Below are 22,500 nucleotides of genomic sequence, written 5' to 3' on the forward strand. Positions count from 1 at the left end.
AAGAAATTTGTGGAGTGGTTGAATGAGTTTTAATGACTCCAACATAAGTGTATGTAAACTTCCGACTTCAACTGTATACACATACACACTTTTTAAATATACCTTCCTTTATTGTTCCCCAAACCCTACCACCCCTCCCCCAATTGGAGTCAACTCATAAACAATAACACTTAGGCTTCTGCTTCCAGCTTATACATACTGTACACATTTTACAGACACCCATCTATTTTACAATAGTTATATTTAGTTTGTTTTTAGTGCTGGCCTTCCTCTATTTCTGATGTCCATCCAGTTTTTGCCATATATTTGTATCTGTGCTATTTCACAGAAGTTATGAATCTATATTTGAGCTATAACTTGAACTTCTTCCCTCTTGTTGTTTACCTTTCTGACCAGAGAGAAGTCCACATTACCTCTGACTTTATATGAACCCCACCCCTTGTTGTTTACCTTTCTGACCATAGAGAAGTCCACATTACCTCTGACTTTATATGAACCCCACCCCTTGTTGTTTACCTTTCTGACCATAGAGAAGTCCACATTACCTCTGACTTTATATGAACCCCACCCCTTGTTGTTTACCTTTCTGACCAGAGAGAAGTCCACATTACCTCTGACTTTATATGAACCCCACCCCTTGTTGTTTACCTTTCTGACCAGAGAGAAGTCCACATTACCTCTGACTTTATATGAACCCCACCCCTTGTTGTTTACCTTTCTGACCAGAGAGAAGTCCACATTACCTCTGACTTTATATGAACCCCACCCCTTGTTGTTTACCTTTCTGACCAGAGAGAAGTCCACATTACCTCTGACTTTATATGAACCCCACCCCTTGTTGTTTACCTTTCTGACCAGAGAGAAGTCCACATTACCTCTGACTTTATATGAACCCCACCCCTTGTTGTTTACCTTTCTGACCAGAGAGAAGTCCACATTACCTCTGACTTTATATGAACCCCACCCCTTGACTCTCCATTCCACACCAACATCCTGTGAATAGTTTTTATTCTGAATAGAAGGTATGTTTCAGTTCTTGACTCATGGCCTTCTGTATGTTCCCTACTGCAACCAATCAGACTTCTCCAGGCTGTAGATGACAGAGAGGATGACTGCGAGCACAGCCAACTACCTGTGGTCTTTGGGAGATGTGCTTGGTCAGGGGGCCACAGCCAGTGTCTACAAGGCCCGCAACAAGGTAGGACTCTAAACTCACCCTTACAAAAATAAGATTGTTGTGAGCTAGGTGCAGTGGGGCCGAGCTGTTTAACAAAAAAAAAAAAGTATCATAATTGGGTTAATAAAGCCACATACAATCAATTTTTTGCTTTCTTGAGTAAGGCAACTCCAAAATGCAGGTGTTTCACCGTAGCTCAGTGCTTCCTGTGGTGGTGGGGCAGCCAGCGGTAAATACGACGCGTAGGGGTAGGTAATGTTCTCTAGTTGTGCCATGATTGGCCCAGTGTTCTGTCACTCATGGGAACTCTAGGTCACTGGAAATTATATGGGTAGATCTTGAAAATTCAAGCCCCTTGGGTGCTGCCATAGACTTACATTAAAAGTGCCCATCCAGGGCCTCCCGAGTGGCTCAGTAGTCTAAGGCACTGCATCACAGTGTCAAATCAAATCAAATTTGATTTGTCACATACACATGGTTAGCAGATGTTAATGTGAGTGTAGTGAAATGCATGTGCTTCTAGTTCCGACCAGGCAGTAATATCTAACAAGTAATCTAACAATTTCACAACAACAACCTAATACACACAAGTGTTTTTTATATTTTTATTTCACCTTTATTTAAGTAGGCTAGTTGAGAACAAGTTCTCATTTACAACTGCGACCGTCCAAGATAAAGCAAAGCAGTGTGACACAGACAACAACACAGAGTTACACATGGAATAAACAACAAACAAGCCAATAACACAATAAACAAGTCAATGACACAGTAGAAAATAGAAAGTCTATATACAGTGTGTGCAAAAGGCATGAGGAGGTAGGCAATAATAGGCCATAGGAGCAAGTAGTTCCAATTTAGCAGATTAACACTGGAGTGATAAATGAGCAGATGATGATGTGCAAGTAGAGATACTGGTGTGCAAAAGAGCAGAAAAGTAAATAAAATAAAAACAGTATGGGGATGAGGTAGGTAGATTGGGTGGGCTCTTTACAGATGGACTATGTACAGCTGCAGCGATCGGTTAGCTGCTCAGATAGTTGATGTTTAAAGTTGGTGAGGGAAATAAAAGTCTCCAACTTCAGCGATCTTTACAATTGGTTCCAGTCACTGGCAGCAGAGAACTGGAAGGTAAGGTGGCCAAATGAGGTGTTGGCTTTGGGGATGATCAGTGAGATATACCTGCTGGAACGTGTGCTACGGGTGGGTGTTGTTATCGTGACCAGTGAACTGAGATAAGGCGGACCTTTACCTAGCATAGACTTATAGATGACCTGGAGCCAGTGGGTCTGGCGACGAACAAATAGTTATATGGACTAAGTCTGCCCTAACTCGCTCATTAATGTATTAATCTAAATGATGGAGTGCCTCTTATCCGCTCGTCGTCCCCTTATATCATAGTTTGTACACCTCAATTGTCAGTAGAAACCACATGTGTTTAAGCAAGTCAGTCATATCAGCTATGCTTTTAAAAGGCAGTAAATGAGCCTGAATGAACTGTTTCTCTGCCAGACAAGGCTCTGCTGATAGCCAGGTGTAGCAGTGGTAAAGATTCACTCCACGTTGCTGAAAGGAAAGCTCAGCTGTCAGGCCAACTTTATGTAGGCCATCACAATTTGTGGGCACCGTTTGTGCCTTCATAGTGCAATGAATCTATTGTTTAGTGTTGTGTAGTGTTTTTGCTGGTATGCATATAACCCCCCACCAAGACTTACATGCTAAAATCGCCACTGGCTAAATGCCAAAGTGATGCTCAGAGCCACATCGGGCACAGACAGTTGGTTCCCAGGGTCAACATTGAGAATCACTGAACCTGATATACGCTGTTGGGGTTCATCCCTTGTTCCTTGTCAATCATTGGCTCATTGGTAAAATTAGCATTCAGACAATATCTTTAAGTAAATCAATCATTCATTTATTAATGCAATTGCATACAGAAGTTGACAACAGGAACATAGCATGCATGTTTCTGATTAAGTTCTGCAAAATATGAAAGGGTCCCAGTTGTTTTATTATGCTTGCAGTCAACCCATAGTGATGTCACTGCCAATGTCATTACCTTCTACTCATGAGACCAAGCCCATGCCTACACAGCTATACAAAGTCTCTTATCTCTTTCACTCCCCTGCAGAGTTCTGTGTCTCTGCATCTCTTTGACACATCTCTCAGACTGTTTTCATAAGAAGCAGAGACTAGAAAAGTACTGTGGAAAAATATTAAACTTTATAATGTATATATATATATTATTAACCTGTAGTCTAGAACCCTATAAATGTAAGGGGGAGGGGTCTTATAACCCTTCCGCTTCTATTAATACAACATAAGCATAATCAATTATTATAATACATCAAACATTCGGTACAGCCCCTATCATGACCCCAAGGTGAACCCAACAACGCTATATACCATTATACGCGTCAGCACCTCCCCACAGACTACATTGTTACGCACATCAGCATACGCCCAGACACACCAATTCAGTACATCAAAGAAAAATCTAACTAGATCAAAAACTTCCGAGTGAATGAGATGTCATCCACATCTAAACTTTGAGGTGTAGGCTACTTCTTACACGGAACATATCTTCACTGTGATAACCTAGCATGTATATCATGGAGCCCAATGGTAACACTGTAAACTTATGACAACTACATAACAATGTCATACGACAAAAAAAAGATGATAACTATAACTTTTTATAACTGTGTGTGTGTCCGTGTGTAGAGGACAGGGGAGCAGGTTGCGGTGAAGGTGTTTAACCATTTGAGCTACAGCCGTCCGTACGAGGTTCAGATGAGAGAGTTTGAAATGCTCAGGAGACTCAACCACAACAACATCGTCAAGCTCTTCTCTGTGGAGGAGGTGAGGAGGAGACGAGTTAAGGAGGGGAGAGTTGGGACGGGAAGGGGGAGGAGATAATGAGTGAGGAGAAGACTTATATTAGTCTGTATATAGTTTGCCGTTTCAACTCTCCCTTGTATTTATGTATTAACTCTCTCTGTCTCTCTTTCTCTCTAGCTGAGCAATAAACAAAAGGTGTTGGTGATGGAGTATTGTTCAGGAGGCAGTCTGCTCAGTCTGCTGGAAGAGCCAGAGAACACCTTCGGTCTGCCTGAGACAGAGTTCCTCATAGTACTACAGTGTGTGGGTGTGTGAGGAGGGGTAGAGTGGTTAGGGGCCTGGGGATGAGGGGAGAAGTTAGTCATCGCCCCCCCCCAATTAATGGAATGAACCATTCCTCCTATTTCTTCTAGTGCAAGGGATGAACCATCTGCGTGAGAAGGGGGTGGTGCACCGGGACATTAAGCCTGGAAACATCATGCGTCAGGTGGGAGAGGACGGGAGGTCCGTCTATAAGCTAACAGACTTCGGAGCGGCCAGAGAACTAGACAATGAAGAGAAGTTTGTCTCCATCTACGGAACAGAGGAATACCTGGTGAGAGAGAGGGATAGGAGAGGAGTAGAGAGGAGAGGTGGTGGAGGAGAGAAGACAAGGAGGGTATGGAGAGGGAGGGGAGATTGAATGTTTTCTGGGATGTATGAGCCTGCAGTGTTTCATGTGCCCCAGCAGATAACATAAGTTATGGCAGGCTATGGTGTGTGTTATTGACCTTCTCTCTCTCTGTGTGTGTGTGTGTGTGTGTGTGTGTGTGTGTGTGTGTGTGTGTGTGTGTGTGTGTGTGTGTGTGTGTGTGTGTGTGTGTGTGTGTGTGTGTGTGTGTGTGTGTGTGTGTGTGTGTGTGTGTGTGTGTGTGTGTGTGTGTGTGTGTGTGTGTGTGTGTGTGTGTGTGTGTGTGTGTGTGTGTGTGTAGCACCCAGACATGTATGAGCGTGCAGTACTGCGTAGGCCCCAGCACAAGGCCTATGGTGTGAGTGTTGACCTGTGGAGTATTGGAGTGACGTTTTACCACGCTGCCGCCGGTTCTTTACCCTTCACACCCTACGGAGGACCCCGCAAGAACAAACCCACCATGTAAGTCTCTGTGTGGTGTGTTTCATAGATACAACAGTAAGTGTGCATGTAATTACTATGTTGAAATGGTCTAATAATTGCTCTTTTACTTCTTTGGGATTAGTCTAAACAAACACAGCAACAGCTGAAATAGGAGTGTAAAATAAAGAGCTAGCGTCTTCTCCTCTCTCTGCTCCCCCTCTTCCCCTGTCTGTGACGTGCAGGTTTAAGATCACCAAAGAGAAGCCAGTAGGGGCCATTGCTGGAGTTCAGAAGGTCAACGACGGACTTATAGAGTGGAGCTACCAGCTACCAAACAGCTGCCTGCTCTCAAAGTCAGTACCTTTGTGTTAGGATCCCCATTAGCCAACGCCAATGGAGACAGCTAGTCTTACTGGGGTCCGACATATTACAGACAAAAGACTTTACCATTTACAAACATTTCAAAACATTAACATGTAGTGTGTGTGTATTTGAGGGGTGGCAGGTGGTTAGAGCGTTGGGTCAGTAACCAAAAGGTTACTGGATCAAATCCCCAAGCTGACAAGATAAAAATCTGTCGTTCTGCCCCTGAACAAGGCAGTTAACCCACTGTTCCCCGGATGCTGAAGACGTGGATGTCGATTAAGGCAGCCCCACACACCTCTCTGATTCAGAGGTTGTGCTAAATGCAGAAGACACATTTCAGCTGAATGGATTCAGTTGGACAACTGACCCCTTTATTTGTATTTATTATGGATCCCCATTAGCTGCTGCCAAGGCAAAATGAAGGCAGTTTATACCATTTTTAAAACATTACAATACATATTTTCACAACACATTGTGTACCCTCAGACCCCTACTCTACTACCACATATCTACAACACAAAATCCTTATGTACGTGTGTAAAGCAGGGGGTGTATAGCAGGGGGTGTAAACTTGCTCCATTTCCGCATGATTCATTACAAGATTTAGTAGAGGTTTAGGGTTTAGTGAATGATTTGTCCCAAATACAATGCTTTTAGTTTTTTAAATATTTAGGACTAACTTATTCCTTGCCACCCATTCTGAAACTAATTGTAGCTCTTTGTTAAGTGTTGCAGTCATTTCAGTCGCTGCAGTAGCTGACATGTATAGTGTTGAGTAATTTCAGTCGCTGCAGTAGCTGACATGTATAGTGTTGAGTCATACATTTGAAGTTGGAAGTTTACATACACTTAGGTCATTAAAACTCATTTTTCAAACACTCCACAATTTTCTTTTTAACAAACTATAGTTTTGGCAAGTCGCTTAGGACATCTACTTTGTGCATGACACAAGTAATTTTTCCAACAATTGTTTACAGACAGATTATTTCACTTGTAATTCACTGTATCTCAATTCCAGTCGTCAGAAGTTTACATACACTAAGTTGACTGTGCATTTAAACAGCTTGGAAAATTCCAGAAAATTATGTCATGGCGTTGGAAGCTTCTGATAGGCTAATTGACATCATTTGAGTCAATTGGAGGTGTACCTGTGGATGTATTTCAAGGCCTACCTTCAAACTCAGTGCCTCTTTGCTTGACATCATGGGAAGATCATGAAAAAACATTGTAGACCTCCGCAAGTCTGGTTCATCCTTGGGAGCAATTTCCAAACGCCTGAAGGTACCGTGTTCATCTGTACAAATAATAATGCGCAAGTATAAACCCCATGGGACCACGCAGTCGTCATACCGCTCAGGAAGGAGACGCGTTGTGTCTCCTAGAGATTAACGTACTTAGGTGCGAAAAGTTCATATCAATCCCAGAACAACAGCAAAGGACCTTGTGAAGATGCTGGAGGAAACCGGTACAAAAGTATCTTTATCCACAGTAAAACGAGTCCTATATCGACATAACCTGAAAGGCCGCTCAGCAAGGAAGAAGCCACTGCTCCAAAACCGCCATAAAAAAGCCAGACTATGTTTTGCAACTGCACATGGGGACAAAGATCGTACTTTTTTGAGAAATATCCTCTGGTCTGTTGAAACAAAAATATAACTTTTTGGCCATAATGACCATCGTCATGTTTGGAGGAAAAGGGGGAGACTTGCAATCCGAAGAACACCATCCCAACTGTGAAGCACGGGGGTGGCAGCATCATGTTGTGGGGGTGCTTTGCTGCAGGAGGGACTGGTGCTCTTCACAAAATAGATGGAGTCATGAGGAAGGAAAATTATGTGGATATATTGAAGCAACATCTCAAGACATCAGTCAGGAAGTTTAAAGCTTGGTCGCAAATGGGTCTTCTAAATGGACAATGCAAGCATACTTCCAAGTTGTGGCCAAATGGCTTAAGGACAGCAAAGTCAAGGTATTGGAGTGGCCATCCCATGACCTCAATCCTATAGAAAATTTGTGGGCAGAACTGAAAAAGCATGTGCGAGCAAGGAGACCTACAAACCTGATTCATTTACACCAGCTCTGTCAGGAGGAATGGGCCAAAATTTTGGGTAGCCTTGTGGAAGGCTCCCCAAAACATTTGACCCAAATTAAACAATTTAAAGGCAATACTACCAAATAATTGAGTGTATGTAAACTTCTGACCCACTGGGAATGTGATGAATTTTTTAGCCAGGTAGGCTAGTTGAGAACAAGTTCTCATTTGCAACTGCGACCTGGCCAAGATAAAGCGTAGCAATTCGACACATACAACAACACAGAGTTACACATGGAATAAACAAAACATACAGTCAATAATACAGTAGAACAAAAGAAAACAAAAAGTCTATATACAGTGAGTGCAAATGAGGTAAGTTAAGGAAATAAATAGGCCATGGTGGCGAAGTAATTACAATATAGCAATTTAACACTGGAATGGTAGATCGGCAGAAGATGAATGTGCAGGTAGAGATACTGGGGTGCAAAGGAGCAAAATAAATAAATACCAGTATGGGGATGAGGTAGGTAGATATATGGGCTGTTTAGAGATGGGCTATGTACATGTGCAGTGATCTGTAAGCTGCTCTGACAGCTGGTGCTTAAAGCTAGTGAGGGAGATGTGAGTCTCCAGCTTCAGATATTTTTGCAATTCGTTCCAGTCATGGGCAGCAGAGAACTGGAAGGAAAGATGACCAAAGGAGGATTTGGCTTTGGGGGTGACTAGTGAGATATACAGTGCCTTGCGAAAGTATTCGGCCCCCTTGAACTTTGCGAACTTTTGACACATTTCAGCCACATTTCAGGCTTCAAACATAAAGATATAAAATATTTTTTTGTGAAGAATCAACAACAAGTGGGACACAATCATGAAGTGGAACGACATTTATTGGATATTTCAAACTTTTTTAACAAATCAGAAAATGAAAAATTGGGCGTGCAAAATTATTCAGCCCCCTTAAGTTAATACTTTGTAGCACCACCTTTTGCTGCGATTACAGCTGTAAGTCGCTTGGGGTATGTCTCTATCAGTTTTGCACATCGAGAGACTGAATTTTTTTCCCATTCCTCCTTGCAAAACAGCTCGAGCTCAGTGAGGTTGGATGGAGAGCATTTGTGAACAGCAGTTTTCAGTTCTTTCCACAGATTCTCGATTGGATTCAGGTCTGGACTTTGACTTGGCCATTCTAACACCTGGATATGTTTATTTTTGAACCATTCCATTGTAGATTTTGCTTTATGTTTTGGATCATTGTCTTGTTGGAAGACAAATCTCCGTCCCAGTCTCGGGTATTTTGCAGACTCCATCAGGTTTTCTTCCAGAATGGTCCTGTATTTGGCTCCCATCAATTAACCATCCCTAACCATCTTCCCTGTCCCTGCTGAAGAAAAGCAGGGCCAAACCTTGATGCTGCCACCACCATGTTTGACAGTGGGGATGGTGTGTTCAGGGTGATGAGCTGTGTTGCTTTTACGTCACGTTTTGCATTGTTGCCAAAAAGTTCAATTTTGGTTTCATCTGACCAGAGCACCTTCTTCCACATGTTTGGTGTGTCTCCCAGGTGGCTTGTGGCAAACTTTAAACAACACTTTTTATGGATATCTTTAAGAAATTGCTTTCTTCTTGCCACTCTTCCATAAAGGCCAGATTTGTACAATATACAACTGATTGTTGTCCTATGGACAGAGTCTCCCACCTCAGCTGTAGATCTCTGCAGTTCATCCAGAGTGATCATGGGCCTCTTGGCTGCATCTCTGATCAGTCTTCTCCTTGTATGAGCTGAAAGTTTAGAGGGACGGCCAGGTCTTGGTAGATTTGCAGTGGTCTGATACTCCTTCCATTTCAATATTATCGCTTGCACAGTGCTCCTTGGGATGTTTAAAGCTTGGGAAATGTTTTTGTATCCAAATCCGGCTTTAAACTTCTTCACAACAGTATCTCGGACCTGCCTGGTGTGTTCCTTGTTCTTCGTGATGCTCTCTGCGCTTTTAACGGACCTCTGAGACTATCACAGTGCAGGTGCATTCATACGGAGACATGATTACACACAGGCGGATTGTATTTATCATCATTAGTCATTTAGGTCAACATTGGATCATTCGGAGATCCTCACTGAACGTCTGGAGAGAGTTTGCTGCACTGAAAGTAAAGGGGCTGAATAATTTTGCACGCCCAATTTTTCAGTTTTTGATTTGTTAAAAAAGTTTGAAATATCCAATAAATGTCGTTCCACTTCATGATTGTGTCCCACTTGTTGATTCTTCACAAAAAAATACATTCTTATATCTTTATGTTTGAAGCCTGAAATGTGGCAAAAGGTCGCAAAGTTCAAGGGGGCCGAATACTTTCGCAAGGCACTGTACCTGCTGGAGCGCGTGCTACGAGTGGGTGCTGCTATGGTGACCAGTGAGCTGAGATAAGGCGGGGCTTTACCTAGCAGAGACTTGTAGATAACCTGTAGCCAGTGGTTTGGCGACGAGTATGAAACGAGTGCCAACCAACGAGAGCGTACAGGTCGCAATGGTGGGTAGTGTATGGGGCTTTGGTGACAAAACAGATGGCACTGTGATAGACTGCATCCAGTTTGTTGAGTAGAGTGTTGGAGGCTATTTTATAGATGACATCACTGAAGTCGAGGATCGGTATGATGGTCAGTTTTACGAGGGTATGTTTGGCAGCATGAGTGAAGGATGCTTTGTTGCGATATAGGAAGCCGATTCTAGATTTAATTTTGGATTGGAGATGCTTAATGTGAGTCTGGAAGGAGAGTTTACAGTTTAACCAGACACCCAGGTATTTGTAGTTGTCCACGTATTCTAAGTCAGAGCCTACCAGAGTAGTGATGCTGGACGGGCGAGCAGGTGTGGGCAATGATTGATTGAATAGCATGCATTTAGTTTTACTTGCGTTTAAGAGCAGTTGGAGGCCACGGAAGGAGAGTTGTATGGCATTGAAGCTCGTCTGGAGGTTAGTTAACACAGTGTCCAAGGAGGGGCCAGAAGTATACAGAATGGTGTCGTCTGCGTAGAGGTGGATCAGAGAATCACCAGCAGCAAGAGCATCATCATTGATGTATACAGAAAAGAGAGTCGATCTGAGAATTGAACCCTGTGGCACACCCATAGAGACTGTCAGAGGTCTGGACAACGGGCCCTCCGTTTTTACACACTGAACTCTATCAGAGAAATAGTTGGTAAACCAGGCGAGGCAATCATTTGAGAAACCAAGGCTGACGAGTCTGCCAATAAGAATGTTGTGATTGACAGAGTCGAAAGCCTTGGCCAGGTCGATGAATACGGTTGCACAGTAATGTCTCTTATCGATGGCGGTTATGATGTCATTTAGAACCTTTGAGCGTGACTGAGGTGCACCCATGACCAGCTCTGAAACCAGATGGCATAGCGGAGAAGGTATGGTGGGATTCGAAATGGTCAGTAATCTGTTTGTTAACTTGGCTTTCGAAGACCTTAGAAAGACAGGGTAGGATAGATATAGGTCTGTAGCAGTTGGGGTCAGAGTGTCACCCCCTTTGAAGAGTGGGATGACCAATCTTTGGGAATCTCAGAAAGAGAGTTTGAACAGGCTAGTAATAGCGGTTGCAACAATTTCTGCAGATAATTTTAGAAAGAGAGGGTCCAGATTGTCTAGCCCGGCTGATTTGTAGGGGTCCAGATTTTGCAGCTCTTTCAGAACATCAGCTATCTGGATTTGGGTAAAGGGGAAATGGTGGGGACGTTGGCGGGTTGCTGTGGAGGGTGCCGAGCAGTTGACCGGGGTAGGGGTAGCCATGTGGAAAGCATTGGCCAGCTGTAGAGAAATGCTTATTGAAATTCTCAATTATAGTGGATTTATCGGTGGTGACAGTGTTTCCTACCCTCAGAGCAGTGGGCAGCTGGGAGGAGGTGCTCTTATTCTCCATGGACTTTACAGTGTCCCAGAACTTTTTTGAGTTAGTACTACAGGATGCAAATGTATGTTTGAAAAAGCTTGCCTTAGCTTTTCTAACTGCCTGTGTATATTTGTTCCTAACTTCCCTGAAAAGTTGCATATCACGGGGGCTATTCGATGCTAATGCAGAACGCCACAGGATGTTTTTGTGCTGGTCAAGGGCAGACAGGTCTGGAGTGAACCAAGGACTATATCTATTCCTAGTTCTAAATTTTTTGAGAGGGGCATGCTTATTTAAGATGGTGAGGAAGGCACTTTTAAAGAATAGCCAGGCATCATCTACTGACGGGATGAGGTCAATGTCATTCCAGGATACCCCGGCCAGGTCGATTAGAAAGGCCTGCTCGCAGAAGTGTTTCAGGGAGCGTTTGACAGTGATGAGAGGTGGTCGTTTGGTCGCAGACCCATTATGGATGCAGGCAATGAGGCAGTGATCGCTGAGATCTTGATTGAAAACAGCAGAGGTGTATTTGGAGGGCGAATTAGTTATGATGACTATGACTATGACGGTGCCCGTGTTTACTGATTTGGGGTTGTACCTGGTAGGTTCATTGATCATTTGTGTGAGATTGAGGGCATCAAGCTTATTTTGTAGGATGGCCGGGGTGGTAAGCATGTCCCAGTTTAGGTCACCTAGTAGCACGAGCTCAGAAGATAGATGGGGTGCAATCAAATCACATATGGTATCGAGGGCACAGCTGGGGGCAGAGGGAGGTCTATAGCAAATTTTTAGAAGTAGAAGCTCAAATTGTTTGGGTCCAGACTTAGCCTGCAGAGTTCTGTATTACTATCTATCTTTGCAGTTGATTGCAACACTGCCCCCTTTGGCAGTTCTATCTTGGCGGAAAAAGTATATAGTATATAGTTAGCAATGGAGATTTCAGGGTTTTTGGTGGTTTTCCTAAGCCAGGATTCAGACACGACTAAGACATCCGGGTTGGCAGAGTGTGCTAAAGCAGTGAGTAAAACAAACTTAGGGAGTAGGCTTCTAATGTTAACAAGAAATAAATAAAACTGAAATAAATAATTCTCTCTACTATTATTCTGACATTTCACATTCCTAAAATAAAGTGGCGATCCTAACTGACCTAAGACAGGGATTTTCTACTAAGATTAAATGTCAGGAATTGTGAAAAACTGAGTTGAAATGTATTTGGCTAAGATGTATGTAAACTTCCGACTTCAACTGTACATAGACACACGGACTTTTCTCACAGCCAGTGGCATGTCATTAGTAAATATTGAAAAAAGTAAGGGCCCTAGACAGCTGCCCTGGGGAATTCCTGATTCTACCTGAATTATGTTGGAGAAGCTCCATTTAAGAACACCCTCTGTGTTCTGTTAGACAGTTAACTCTATCCACAATATAGCAGGGAGTGTAAAGCCATAAGACATACGTTTTTCCAGCAGCAGACTATAATTGATAATGTCCAAAGTCGCACTAAAGTCTAACAAAACAGCCCCCATCAATTTCTCTCAACCAATCCTCAGTCATTTGTGTAAGTGCTGTGCTTGTTAAATGTCCTTCCCTTTAAGCGTGCTGATAGTCTGTTGTCAGTTTGTTTACTGTAAAATAGCATGTGCATCTATCAGTTACACATACATGTCAGTACCTACACACAACAAGTAGGTCACATGGGGAAGAGGCATGGTGCCGTGAGGTGTTGCTTTATTTGTTTTTGAAACCAGGTTTGCTGTTCACTTGCGCTATATAAAATGGAAGGGAGTTCCATGTACTCATGGCTCTGTATCACAGTTTTATAGTGTGGCTCTGTGTCACAGTTTTATATTGTTACCTTGAATTTGTTCTGGACCTGCGGACTGTGAAAAGGCTCCTGGCGTCATGTCTGGTGGGGTAAGTGTGTGTGTCAGTACTGTGTGTAAGTTGACTATGCAAACAATTTGGAATTTCCAACACGTTTCTTATTAAAACAAGGTGTCAGTCTTTCCTCAACTCTCAGCCAAGAGAGACTTGTCACAGCACCTTTAATGAGTGTATCTGAAGTTGCAGTTTAATAACTCTCTCTCTTTCACTCTCTTTTGTATAGGGGTCTGAGGTGTCAGCTAGTCCCAGTGTTAGCTGGGATAGTGGAGGCAGACCAGGAGAAGTGTTGGACATTCGACCAGTTCTTTTCTGCCACCACAGAGATACTACAGAGAGTCTCGGTCTATCTGTTCTCCCTGCAACAGGCTACAGCTCACCGCTTCTACATTCCCCACTACAACACGTGAGTCAAACACGCACACACACATACACACACAAACTTGCCAGTCTATACTCACACACACACCTGTTTTGACCTACATCCACCCTGCCCCCTTCCCACCACCTCTCCCGTCTTGCTCACCAGGGCGGCCATCTTCTGTGAGGAAGTGGCGTCTCAGACAGGGGTGGGGCTGGAGCAACAGCACTTCCTGTTCCTGGGACATGACCTTTCCCTGAAGGGCTCTATGAAGGTGGTCAACTTCCCCTCCACCTCGCCCTCCCAGCCGCTACTTCTGCTTAGTCGCACTCCAGAGACACACGCTGGCCTCCCCTTCAGAGAACGTAAGACACACACACATAAACATTAAGAATACCTTCTCTTTCCATGACATAAACTGACCAGGTGAATCCAGGTGAAATCTATGATCCCTTTTTGATGTCACTTGTTAAATCCACTTCAATCAGTGTAGATGAAGGGGAGCAGACAGGTTAAAGAAGGATGTTTAAGCCTTGAGACAATTGAGATATGGATTGTGTGTGTGTGCCATTCAGAGAGTGACTGGTCAAGACAAAATATTTAAGTACCTATGAAATCAAATCAAATTTTATTTGTCACATACACGTGTTTAGCAGATGTTATTGCGGGTGTAGTGAAATGCTTGTGCTTCTAGTTCTGACAGTGCTGCAATATCTAACAAGCAAAATCTAAAAATACACCAAAAATACCTAATACACACAAATCTATGTAAAGGAATGGAATTAAGAATGTATAAATATATGGACGAGCAATGTCAGAGCGGCATAGACTGAGAAACAGTAGAATAGTATAGAATACTGTATATACATATAAGATGAGTAATGCAAGATATGTAAACATTATTAAAGTGACAAGTGATCCATTTATTAAAGTGGCCAATGATTTCAAGTCTGTATGTAGACAGCAGCCTCTGAGTTAGTGATGGTTGTTTAACAGTCTGATGGCCTTGAGATAGAAGCTGTTTTTCAGTCTCTCGGTTCCAGCTTTGAAAAAAGTAAGGGCCCTAGACAGCTGCCCTGGGGAATTCCTGATTCTACCTGAATTATGTTGGAGAAGCTCCATTTAAGAGCTCCATTTAAGAACCTGAACTGACCTCGCCTTCTGGATGATAGCGGGGTGAACAGGCAGTGGCTCGGGTGGTTGTTGTCCTTGATTATCTTTTTATCTACAGGAGGGGGCTGAGCACGCACCCTTGTGGGGCCCCAGTGTTGAGGATCAGCGAAGTGTAGGTGTTGTTTCCTACCTTCACGACCTGGGGGACGGCCCATCAGGAAGTCCAGGACTCAATTGCACAGGGCAGGGTTCAGACCCAGGGTCTCAAGCTAATGATGAGCTATGGTGTTGAATGCTGAGTTTTAGTCAATGAACAGCATTCGTACATAGGTATTCCTCTTGTCCAGATGGGATAGGGCAGTGTGATGGTGGTTGCATCGTCTGTGGACCTATTGGGGCGGTAAGCAAACTGAAGTGGGTCTACGGTATCGGGTAGGGTGGAGGTGGAGGTGTTATGACAGAAGTGGTGGCTACGAGGTGATAGTCATTTAGTTCAGTTACCTTAGCTTTCTTGAGAACAGGAACAATGGTGGCCATCTTTAAGCATGTGGGGACAGCAGACTGGGATAGGGAGAGATGGAATATGTCTGTAAACACACCTTGCGAGGGTTAACACGTTTAAATGTCTTACTCACATCGGCCACGGAGAAGGAGAGCCCTCAGTCCTTGGTAGCGGGCCACGTCGGTGGCACTGTGTTATCCTCAAAGCGGACAAAGAACATGTTAAGCTTGTCTGGGAGCAAGATGTCGGTGTCCGCGACGTTCCTTGTTTTCCTTTTGTAGTCCATGATTGTCTGTAGACCCTGTCACGTGTCTGAGCCATTGAATTGCGACTCCACTTTGTCTCTATACTGACGTTTTGCCTGTTAGATTGCCTTACGGAGGGAATGACCGCTCTGTTTGTATTCTGCCATATTCCCAGTCACCTTTGCCATGGTTAAATGCGGTGGTTCGCACATTCAGTTTAGCACGAATGCTGCTATCTAGCCTCGGTTTCTGGTTAGGTTAGGTTTTAATAGACACAGTGGGTACAATATCTCCTATACACTTCCTGATAAACTCAGTCACCGTCTCGTTTGACACGTCAATATTATTCTCTGAAGCTACCCGGAACATATCCCAGTCCGCGTGATCAAAACAATCTTGAAGCATGGATTCCTTGAATAGTCCTTAGCACGGGTACTTCATGTTTGAGTTTCTGCCTATAGGAAGGGGGGGAAATTGGAGTCATGGTCAGATTTGCCGAAAGGAGGGCGGGGGAGGGCCTTGTATGCATCCCGGAAGTTGGAGTAGTAATGGTTGAGTGTTTTTCTGGCGTGAGTGCTACAGTCGCTATGCTGATAGGATTTAGGAAGCCTTTTCCTCACATTTGTTTTGTTGAAATTCCCAGCTACAATAAATGTGGCCTCAGGATATGTGGTTTCCAGTTTGCATAAAGTCCAGTGAAGCTCCTTGAGGGCCGTCGTGGTATTGGCTTGAGGGGGATATACATGGCTGTGACAATAACCAAAGATAATTATCTTGGGAGATAATGCGGTCGGCATTTGATTGTGAGGTATTCTAGTTCGGATGAACAAAAGAACCTGAGTTCCTGTTATTACAATTACATGGGGTATGGTAGCATCCCTGTGGAACGCTATTGGCACCTTGTAGACTATTCCCCAACGAATTGAGGCTGTTCTGAAGCTGTCCTTAATGTTATGTACACTCAGTGTCAATGGGTATTGTTATTGATTTAATAAACTATAAATGATGTGTGTCTTGTCCTCTGTAGCTGAGATGCCCAACATCCCATCCCGGTTTGACATTATGGCAGACTATTCTTTCTCCAAGGTAAGTTAGTCATGACATGGGATCCAGCACTGTGTAACCCACTGGAAGAGACAGTTAAAACTCTCAGCTGAATGGTCTGTTGATGGTTGTGTTTTTCTATGTAGTGAATCAGTCTCTTTACTCACCCCCCTCTTTTCTTCCCTCTCTCCCATTCTCCTCTGTCTAGTTGATAGTAGGAGTGGTCTATCAGTACCTGAGGATAGTGCGTTCCTTACACACACACAGAGAACTGTTCCTACATGGATACTACAGCTACATGTGAGACCCACACACACACCGTGAGAACAAACCAGCAACATCCCTTCGATCTGCCATGACCCATGCTCTCCCCTCTCTGTCTACCCAGGGAGAAGGTGGGTAGGGAGTGTGGTGACTCGCTGCTGACTATCAGCATGGTCAACATGAGACTGCACTCCTGCCTCAGTTCTGAGCACAGACTACACACCCTGTGAGTGACCGACAAGACCACATACACACGCCAACATACAAAATACTTACAATCTCAGTCATTGTCACATTGTGAGCAGTGAATACCTAAAACCAGTTGTATCTTTACTTTAATTCACCTCTCACCCTCCCTCCTGTCTTCCTCACCTCTCACCCTCCCTCCCTCATGTCCTCCTCTCACCCACCCTCCCTCCTGTCTACCTCTCACCCTCCCTCCTGTCTTCCTCACCTCTCACCCCCTCCTGTCCACCTCTCACCCTCCCTCCTGTCCACCTCTCACCCTCCCTCCTGTCCACCTCTCACCCTCCCTCATGTCCTCCTCTCACATTTCCTCCCTCCTGTCTACCTCTCACCCTCCCTCCCTCATGTCCTCCTCTCACCCTCTCTTCCTCCTGTCCTCCTCTCACCCTCCCTCCCTCATGTCCTCCTCTCACCCTCCCTCCTTCATGTCCTTCTGCCTCCCTCATATCCACCTCTCACCCTCCCTCCCTCATGTCCTCCTCTCACCCTTCCTCCCTCATGTCCTCCTCTCACCCTTCCTCCCTCATGTCCTCCTCTCACCCTTCCTCCCTCATGTCCTCCTCTCACCCTCTCTCCCTCATGTCCTTCTCCCTCCTTCATATCCACCTCTCACCCTCCCTCCCTCATGTCCTCCTCTCACCCTTCCTCCCTCATGTCCTCCTCTCACCCTCCCTCCCTCATGTCTCCTCTCACCCTCCCTCCCTCATGTCCTCCTCCTACCCTCCCTCCCTCATGTCCTTCTCCCTCTCTCATATCCACCTCTCACCCTCCCTCCCCCATGTCCTCCTCTCACCCTTCCTCCCTCATGTCCTCCTCTCACCCTTCCTCCCTCATGTCCTCCTCTCACCCTCATGTCCTTCTCCCTCCCTCATATCCACCTCTCACCCTCCCTCCCTCATGTCCTCCTCTCACCCTTCCTCCCTCATGTTCTCCTCTCACCCTCCCTCCCTCATGTCCTCCTCTCACCCTCCCTCCCTCATGTCCTCCTCTCACCCTCCCTCCCTCATGTCCTCCTCTCACCCTTCCTCCCTCATGTCCTCCTCTCACCCTCCCTCCCTCATGTCCTCCTCTCACCCTCCCTCCCTCATGTCCTGGTCTCATCCTCTCCTCACACCCTCCCTCCCTCATGTCCTCCTCTCACCCTCCCTCCCTCCCTCCCTCATCCTCCTCTCACCCTTCCTCCCTCCTGTCCACCTCTCACCCTTCCTCCCTCCTGTCCACCTCTCACCCTCCCTCCCTCCTGTCCACCTCTCACCCTTCCTCCCTCTTGTCCACCTCTCACCCTCCCTCCCTCCTGTCCACCTCTCACCCTCCCTCATGTCCACCTCTCACCCTCCCTCATGTCCTCCTCTCACCCCCCTCCCTCCTGTCCTCCTCTCACCCTCCCTCCCTCCTGTCCTCCTCTCACCCTCCCTCATGTCTTCCTCTCACCCTCCCTCCCTCTTGTCCTCCTCTCACCCTCCCTCCCTCATGTCCACCTCTCACCCTCCCTCATGTCCTCCTCTCACCCTCCTGTCCTCCTCTCACCCTGCCTCCCTCTTGTCCACCTCTCACCCTCCCTCATGTCCTCCTCTCACCCTCCTGTCCTCCTCTCACCCTGCCTCCCTCTTGTCCACCTCTCACCCTCCCTCCCTCCCTCCCTCCTGTCCACCTCTCACCCTCCCTCCGTCCCTCCTGTCCACCTCTCACCCTCCCTCCCTCCTGTCCACCTCTCACCCTCCCTCCCTCCTGTCCACCTCTCATACTCTCACCCTCCCTCCCTCATGTCCTTCTCCCTCCCTCATGTCCTCCTCTCACCCTCCCCCCTGTCCTCCTCATCCTCACCTCTCACCCTCCCCCCTGTCCTCCTCATCCTCACCTCTCACCCTCCCTCCTGTCCTCCTCTCATCCTCTCTTCTTGCAGAAGACAGTTCCCCCTGCAAGCCCCAGACTCCACTGACGACAGCAAGAAGCTGCGACTGGTGAGAGAAATGCTGTTGAAACTGACTGGGGAAGGGTGTTGGGTGGGAGGGAGGATCCTTGACACTGGCTGTGGCTGTCTCTCTTGAGGTTTGGGCTGGTGTTGTTTGTCCTTGTTCACTCCATGTAGATCAGGGAGAACCTGCCAGTGTACGCCGGAGCGATCCGGGAATTCCAGACCCGTCTAGAACACATGCATGTAGAACTGGCCAAACACTCTGAGAATCTGGCTGAGGACAACAGGTGAGACTTTCTTCATCATGTTTATGCCTGTTCCATCTTTATTCACATCTCTACAAGGGCTCGGGGCCAAGGGGTTGCAGTGTGCAGAGTTGGGGTTAAAATGGCATCTGGTGTGAACTCTGACCCCTCACCTCTACAGCATCCAGAAGATGGAGTTCCTCCTGGAGAAGATCATGGCCATCCACCAACAGTACCGCAAGGACCGACTGACTGGAAGTGTGTGTGTGTGTGTGTGTGTGTGTGTGTGTGTGTGTGTGTGTGTGTGTGTGTGTGTGTGTGTGTGTGTGTGTGTGTGTGTGTGTGTGTGTGTGTGTGTGTGTGTGTGTGTGTGTGTGTGTGTGTCTAACATGGGCCTCCTGTGTTTTGAGTGTTTAATAAATGTCTCCCTTGTGATTGTTCTAGAGCTTGCCTACAATGATGAGCAGATACACAAGTTTGAGAAGTGAGTATGTCAGCATTGTTTCTGAGATAAATGTGGTGTGTGTGTGTGTGTATCATATCCCTCTCTGTCTCGGCTAGGATCCACCTGTCGTCCCATATAAAGCGTGTGAAGGTTCTGTTTAGAGAGGAATGTCTACAGAAATATCGAGACCTGCTGGACTCTGCATCGACCTGGAGCAGGTTTGACACACACATACACACACCTTTTAGTGATATCAACTCGCTCCTCACACTGTTGTGTTGTCAGTGTTCTCTGTTTGTGTGTTGTCAGTGTTCTTTGTTTGTGTGTTGTCAGTGTTATTTATTTGTGTGTTGTCAGTGTTCTTTATTTGTGTGTTGTCAGTGTTCTTTATTTGTGTGTTGTCAGTGTTCTTTATTTGTGTGTTGTCAGTGTTCTTTATTTGTGTGTTGTCAGTGTTCTCTATTTGTGTGTTGTCAGTGTTCTTTGTGTGTGTTGGTGTTCTTCATGTGAGTGTTGTCAGTGTTCTTTATTTGTGTGTTGTCAGTGTTCTTTATTTGTGTGTTGTCAGTGTTCTTTATTTGTGTGTTGTCAGTGTTCTTTATTTGTGTGTTGTCAGTGTTCTTTATCTGTGTGTTGTCAGTGTTCTTTATTTGTGTGTTGTCAGTGTTCTTTATTTGTGTGTTGTCAGTGTTCTTTATTTGTGTGTTGTCAGTGTTCTTTATTTGTGTGTTGTCAGTGTTCTTTATTTGTGTGTTGTCAGTGTTCTTTATTTGTGTGTTGTCAGTGTTCTTTATTTGTGTGTTGTCAGTGTTATTTATTTGTGTGTTGTCAGTGTTCTTTATTTGTGTGTTGTCAGTGTTCTTTATTTGTGTGTTGTCAGTGTTCTTTATTTGTGTGTTGTCAGTGTTCTTTATTTGTGTGTTGTCAGTGTTCTTTATTTGTGTGTTGTCAGTGTTCTTTATTTGTGTGTTGTCAGTGTTCTTTGTGTGTGTTAGTGTTCTTCATGTGAGTGTTGTCAGTGTTCTTTATTTGTGTGTTGTCAGTGTTATTTATTTGTGTGTTGTCAGTGTTCTTTATTTGTGTGTTGTCAGTGTTCTTTGTGTGTGTTAGTGTTCTTCATGTGAGTGTTGTCAGTGTTCTTTATTTGTGTGTTGTCAGTGTTCTTTGTGTGTGTTAGTGTTCTTCATGTGAGTGTTGTCAGTGTTCTTTATTTGTGTGTTGTCAGTGTTCTTTATTTGTGTGTTGTCAGTGTTCTTTGTGTGTGTTAGTGTTCTTCATGTGAGTGTTGTCAGTGTTCTTTATTTGTGTGTTGTCAGTGTTCTTTATTTGTGTGTTGTCAGTGTTCTTTATTTGTGTGTTGTCAGTGTTCTTTATTTGTGTGTTGTCAGTGTTCTTTATTTGTGTGTTGTTAGTGTTCTTTATTTGTGTGTTGTCAGTGTTCTTTATTTGTGTGTTGTCAGTGTTCTTTATTTGTGTGTTGTCAGTGTTCTTTATTTGTGTGTTGTTAGTGTTCTTTATTTGTGTGTTGTCAGTGTTCTTTATTTGTGTGTTGTCATTTATTTGTGTTTGTCAGTTTATTTATTTGTGTGTTGTCAGTGTTCTTTATTTGTGTGTTGTCAGTGTTCTTTATTTGTGTGTTGTCAGTGTTCTTTATTTGTGTGTTGTCAGTGTTCTTTATTTGTGTGTTGTCAGTGTTCTTTATTTGTGTGTTGTCAGTGTTCTTTTATTTGTGTGTTGTTATTTGTGTGTTGTCAGTGTTCTTTATTTGTTCTTCATGTTGTCAGTGTTCTTTATTTGTGTGTGTTGTCAGTGTTCTTTATTTGTGTGTTGTCAGTGTTCTTTATTTGTGTGTTGTCAGTGTTCTTTATTTGTGTGTTGTCAGTGTTCTTTTTGTGTGTTGTGTGTTGTCAGTGTTCTTTATTTGTGTGTTGTCAGTGTTCTTTATTTGTGTGTTGTCAGTGTTCTTTATTTGTGTGTTGTCAGTGTTCTTTATTTGTGTGTTGTCAGTGTTCTTTATTTGTGTGTTGTCAGTGTTCTTTATTTGTGTGTTGTCATTTCTTTATTTGTGTGTTGTCAGTGTTCTTTATTTGTGTGTTGTCAGTGTTGTGTGTTGTCAGTGTTCTTTATGTGTGTGTTGTCAGTGTTCTTTATTTGTGTGTTGTCAGTGTTCTTTATTTCTTTATTTGTGTGTTGTCAGTGTTCTTTTTATTTGTGTGTTGTCAGTGTTCATGTGTGTGTTGTCAGTGTTCTTTATTTGTGTGTTGTCAGTGTTCTTTATTTGTGTGTTGTCAGTGTTCTTTATTTGTGTGTTGTCAGTGTTCTTCATGTGAGTGTTGTCAGTGTCAGTGTTCTTTATTTGTGTGTTGTCAGTGTTCTTTATTTGTGTGTTGTTAATGTTCTCTATTTGTGTGTTGTCAGTGTTCTTTATTTGTGTGTTGTCAGTGTTCTTTATTTGTGTGTTGTTAGTGTTCTTTATTTGTGTGTTATCAGTGTTCTCTATTTGTGTGTTGTCAGTGTTCTTCATGTGTGTGTTGTCAGTGTTCTTTATTTGTGTGTTGTTAGTGTTCTTTATTTGTGTGTTGTTAGTGTTCTTTATTTGTGTGTTGTCAGTGTTATTTATTTGTGTGTTGTCAGTGTTATTTATTTGTGTGTTGTCAGTGTTCTTTATTTGTGTGTTGTCAGTGTTCTTTATTTGTGTGTTGTCAGTGTTCTTTATTTGTGTGTTGTCAGTGTTCTTTATTTGTGTGTTGTCAGTGTTCTTTATTTGTGTGTTGTTAGTGTTCTTTATTTGTGTGTTGTCAGTGTTCTTTATTTGTGTGTTGTCAGTGTTCATGTGTGTGT

At 44.2% G+C, this 22,500-nt stretch overlaps 1 protein-coding gene across 4 annotated transcripts in view; it reads left to right on the forward strand.

The window, feature by feature from the left end:
* The window catches only part of ikbke (inhibitor of nuclear factor kappa B kinase subunit epsilon), a 30,982-nt gene that overhangs the window by 3,784 nt on the left and 4,698 nt on the right, over positions 1 to 22,500 (forward strand). For 3 of the 4 annotated variants that reach the window (XM_052526588.1, XM_052526586.1, XM_052526587.1), the window contains exons 2-17: positions 1,080 to 1,198; positions 3,899 to 4,036; positions 4,193 to 4,322; positions 4,429 to 4,610; positions 4,987 to 5,147; positions 5,351 to 5,461; positions 13,506 to 13,685; positions 13,809 to 14,005; positions 16,528 to 16,586; positions 16,753 to 16,844; positions 16,933 to 17,034; positions 18,958 to 19,015; positions 19,144 to 19,256; positions 19,396 to 19,472; positions 19,659 to 19,698; positions 19,776 to 19,877. In XM_052526588.1, coding sequence (XP_052382548.1) covers positions 1,097 to 1,198; positions 3,899 to 4,036; positions 4,193 to 4,322; positions 4,429 to 4,610; positions 4,987 to 5,147; positions 5,351 to 5,461; positions 13,506 to 13,685; positions 13,809 to 14,005; positions 16,528 to 16,586; positions 16,753 to 16,844; positions 16,933 to 17,034; positions 18,958 to 19,015; positions 19,144 to 19,256; positions 19,396 to 19,472; positions 19,659 to 19,698; positions 19,776 to 19,877 — 1,844 coding nt within the window. In that variant the 5' untranslated portion in view covers positions 1,080 to 1,096. The remainder of the gene's footprint in view (positions 1 to 1,079; positions 1,199 to 3,898; positions 4,037 to 4,192; positions 4,323 to 4,428; positions 4,611 to 4,986; positions 5,148 to 5,350; positions 5,462 to 13,505; positions 13,686 to 13,808; positions 14,006 to 16,527; positions 16,587 to 16,752; positions 16,845 to 16,932; positions 17,035 to 18,957; positions 19,016 to 19,143; positions 19,257 to 19,395; positions 19,473 to 19,658; positions 19,699 to 19,775; positions 19,878 to 22,500) is intronic. The other variant, XM_052526589.1, reaches the window with a different exon arrangement.

The sequence above is a fragment of the Oncorhynchus keta genome, chromosome 10 (assembly GCF_023373465.1).
Source record: "Oncorhynchus keta strain PuntledgeMale-10-30-2019 chromosome 10, Oket_V2, whole genome shotgun sequence".
NCBI lineage: Eukaryota > Metazoa > Chordata > Actinopteri > Salmoniformes > Salmonidae > Oncorhynchus > Oncorhynchus keta.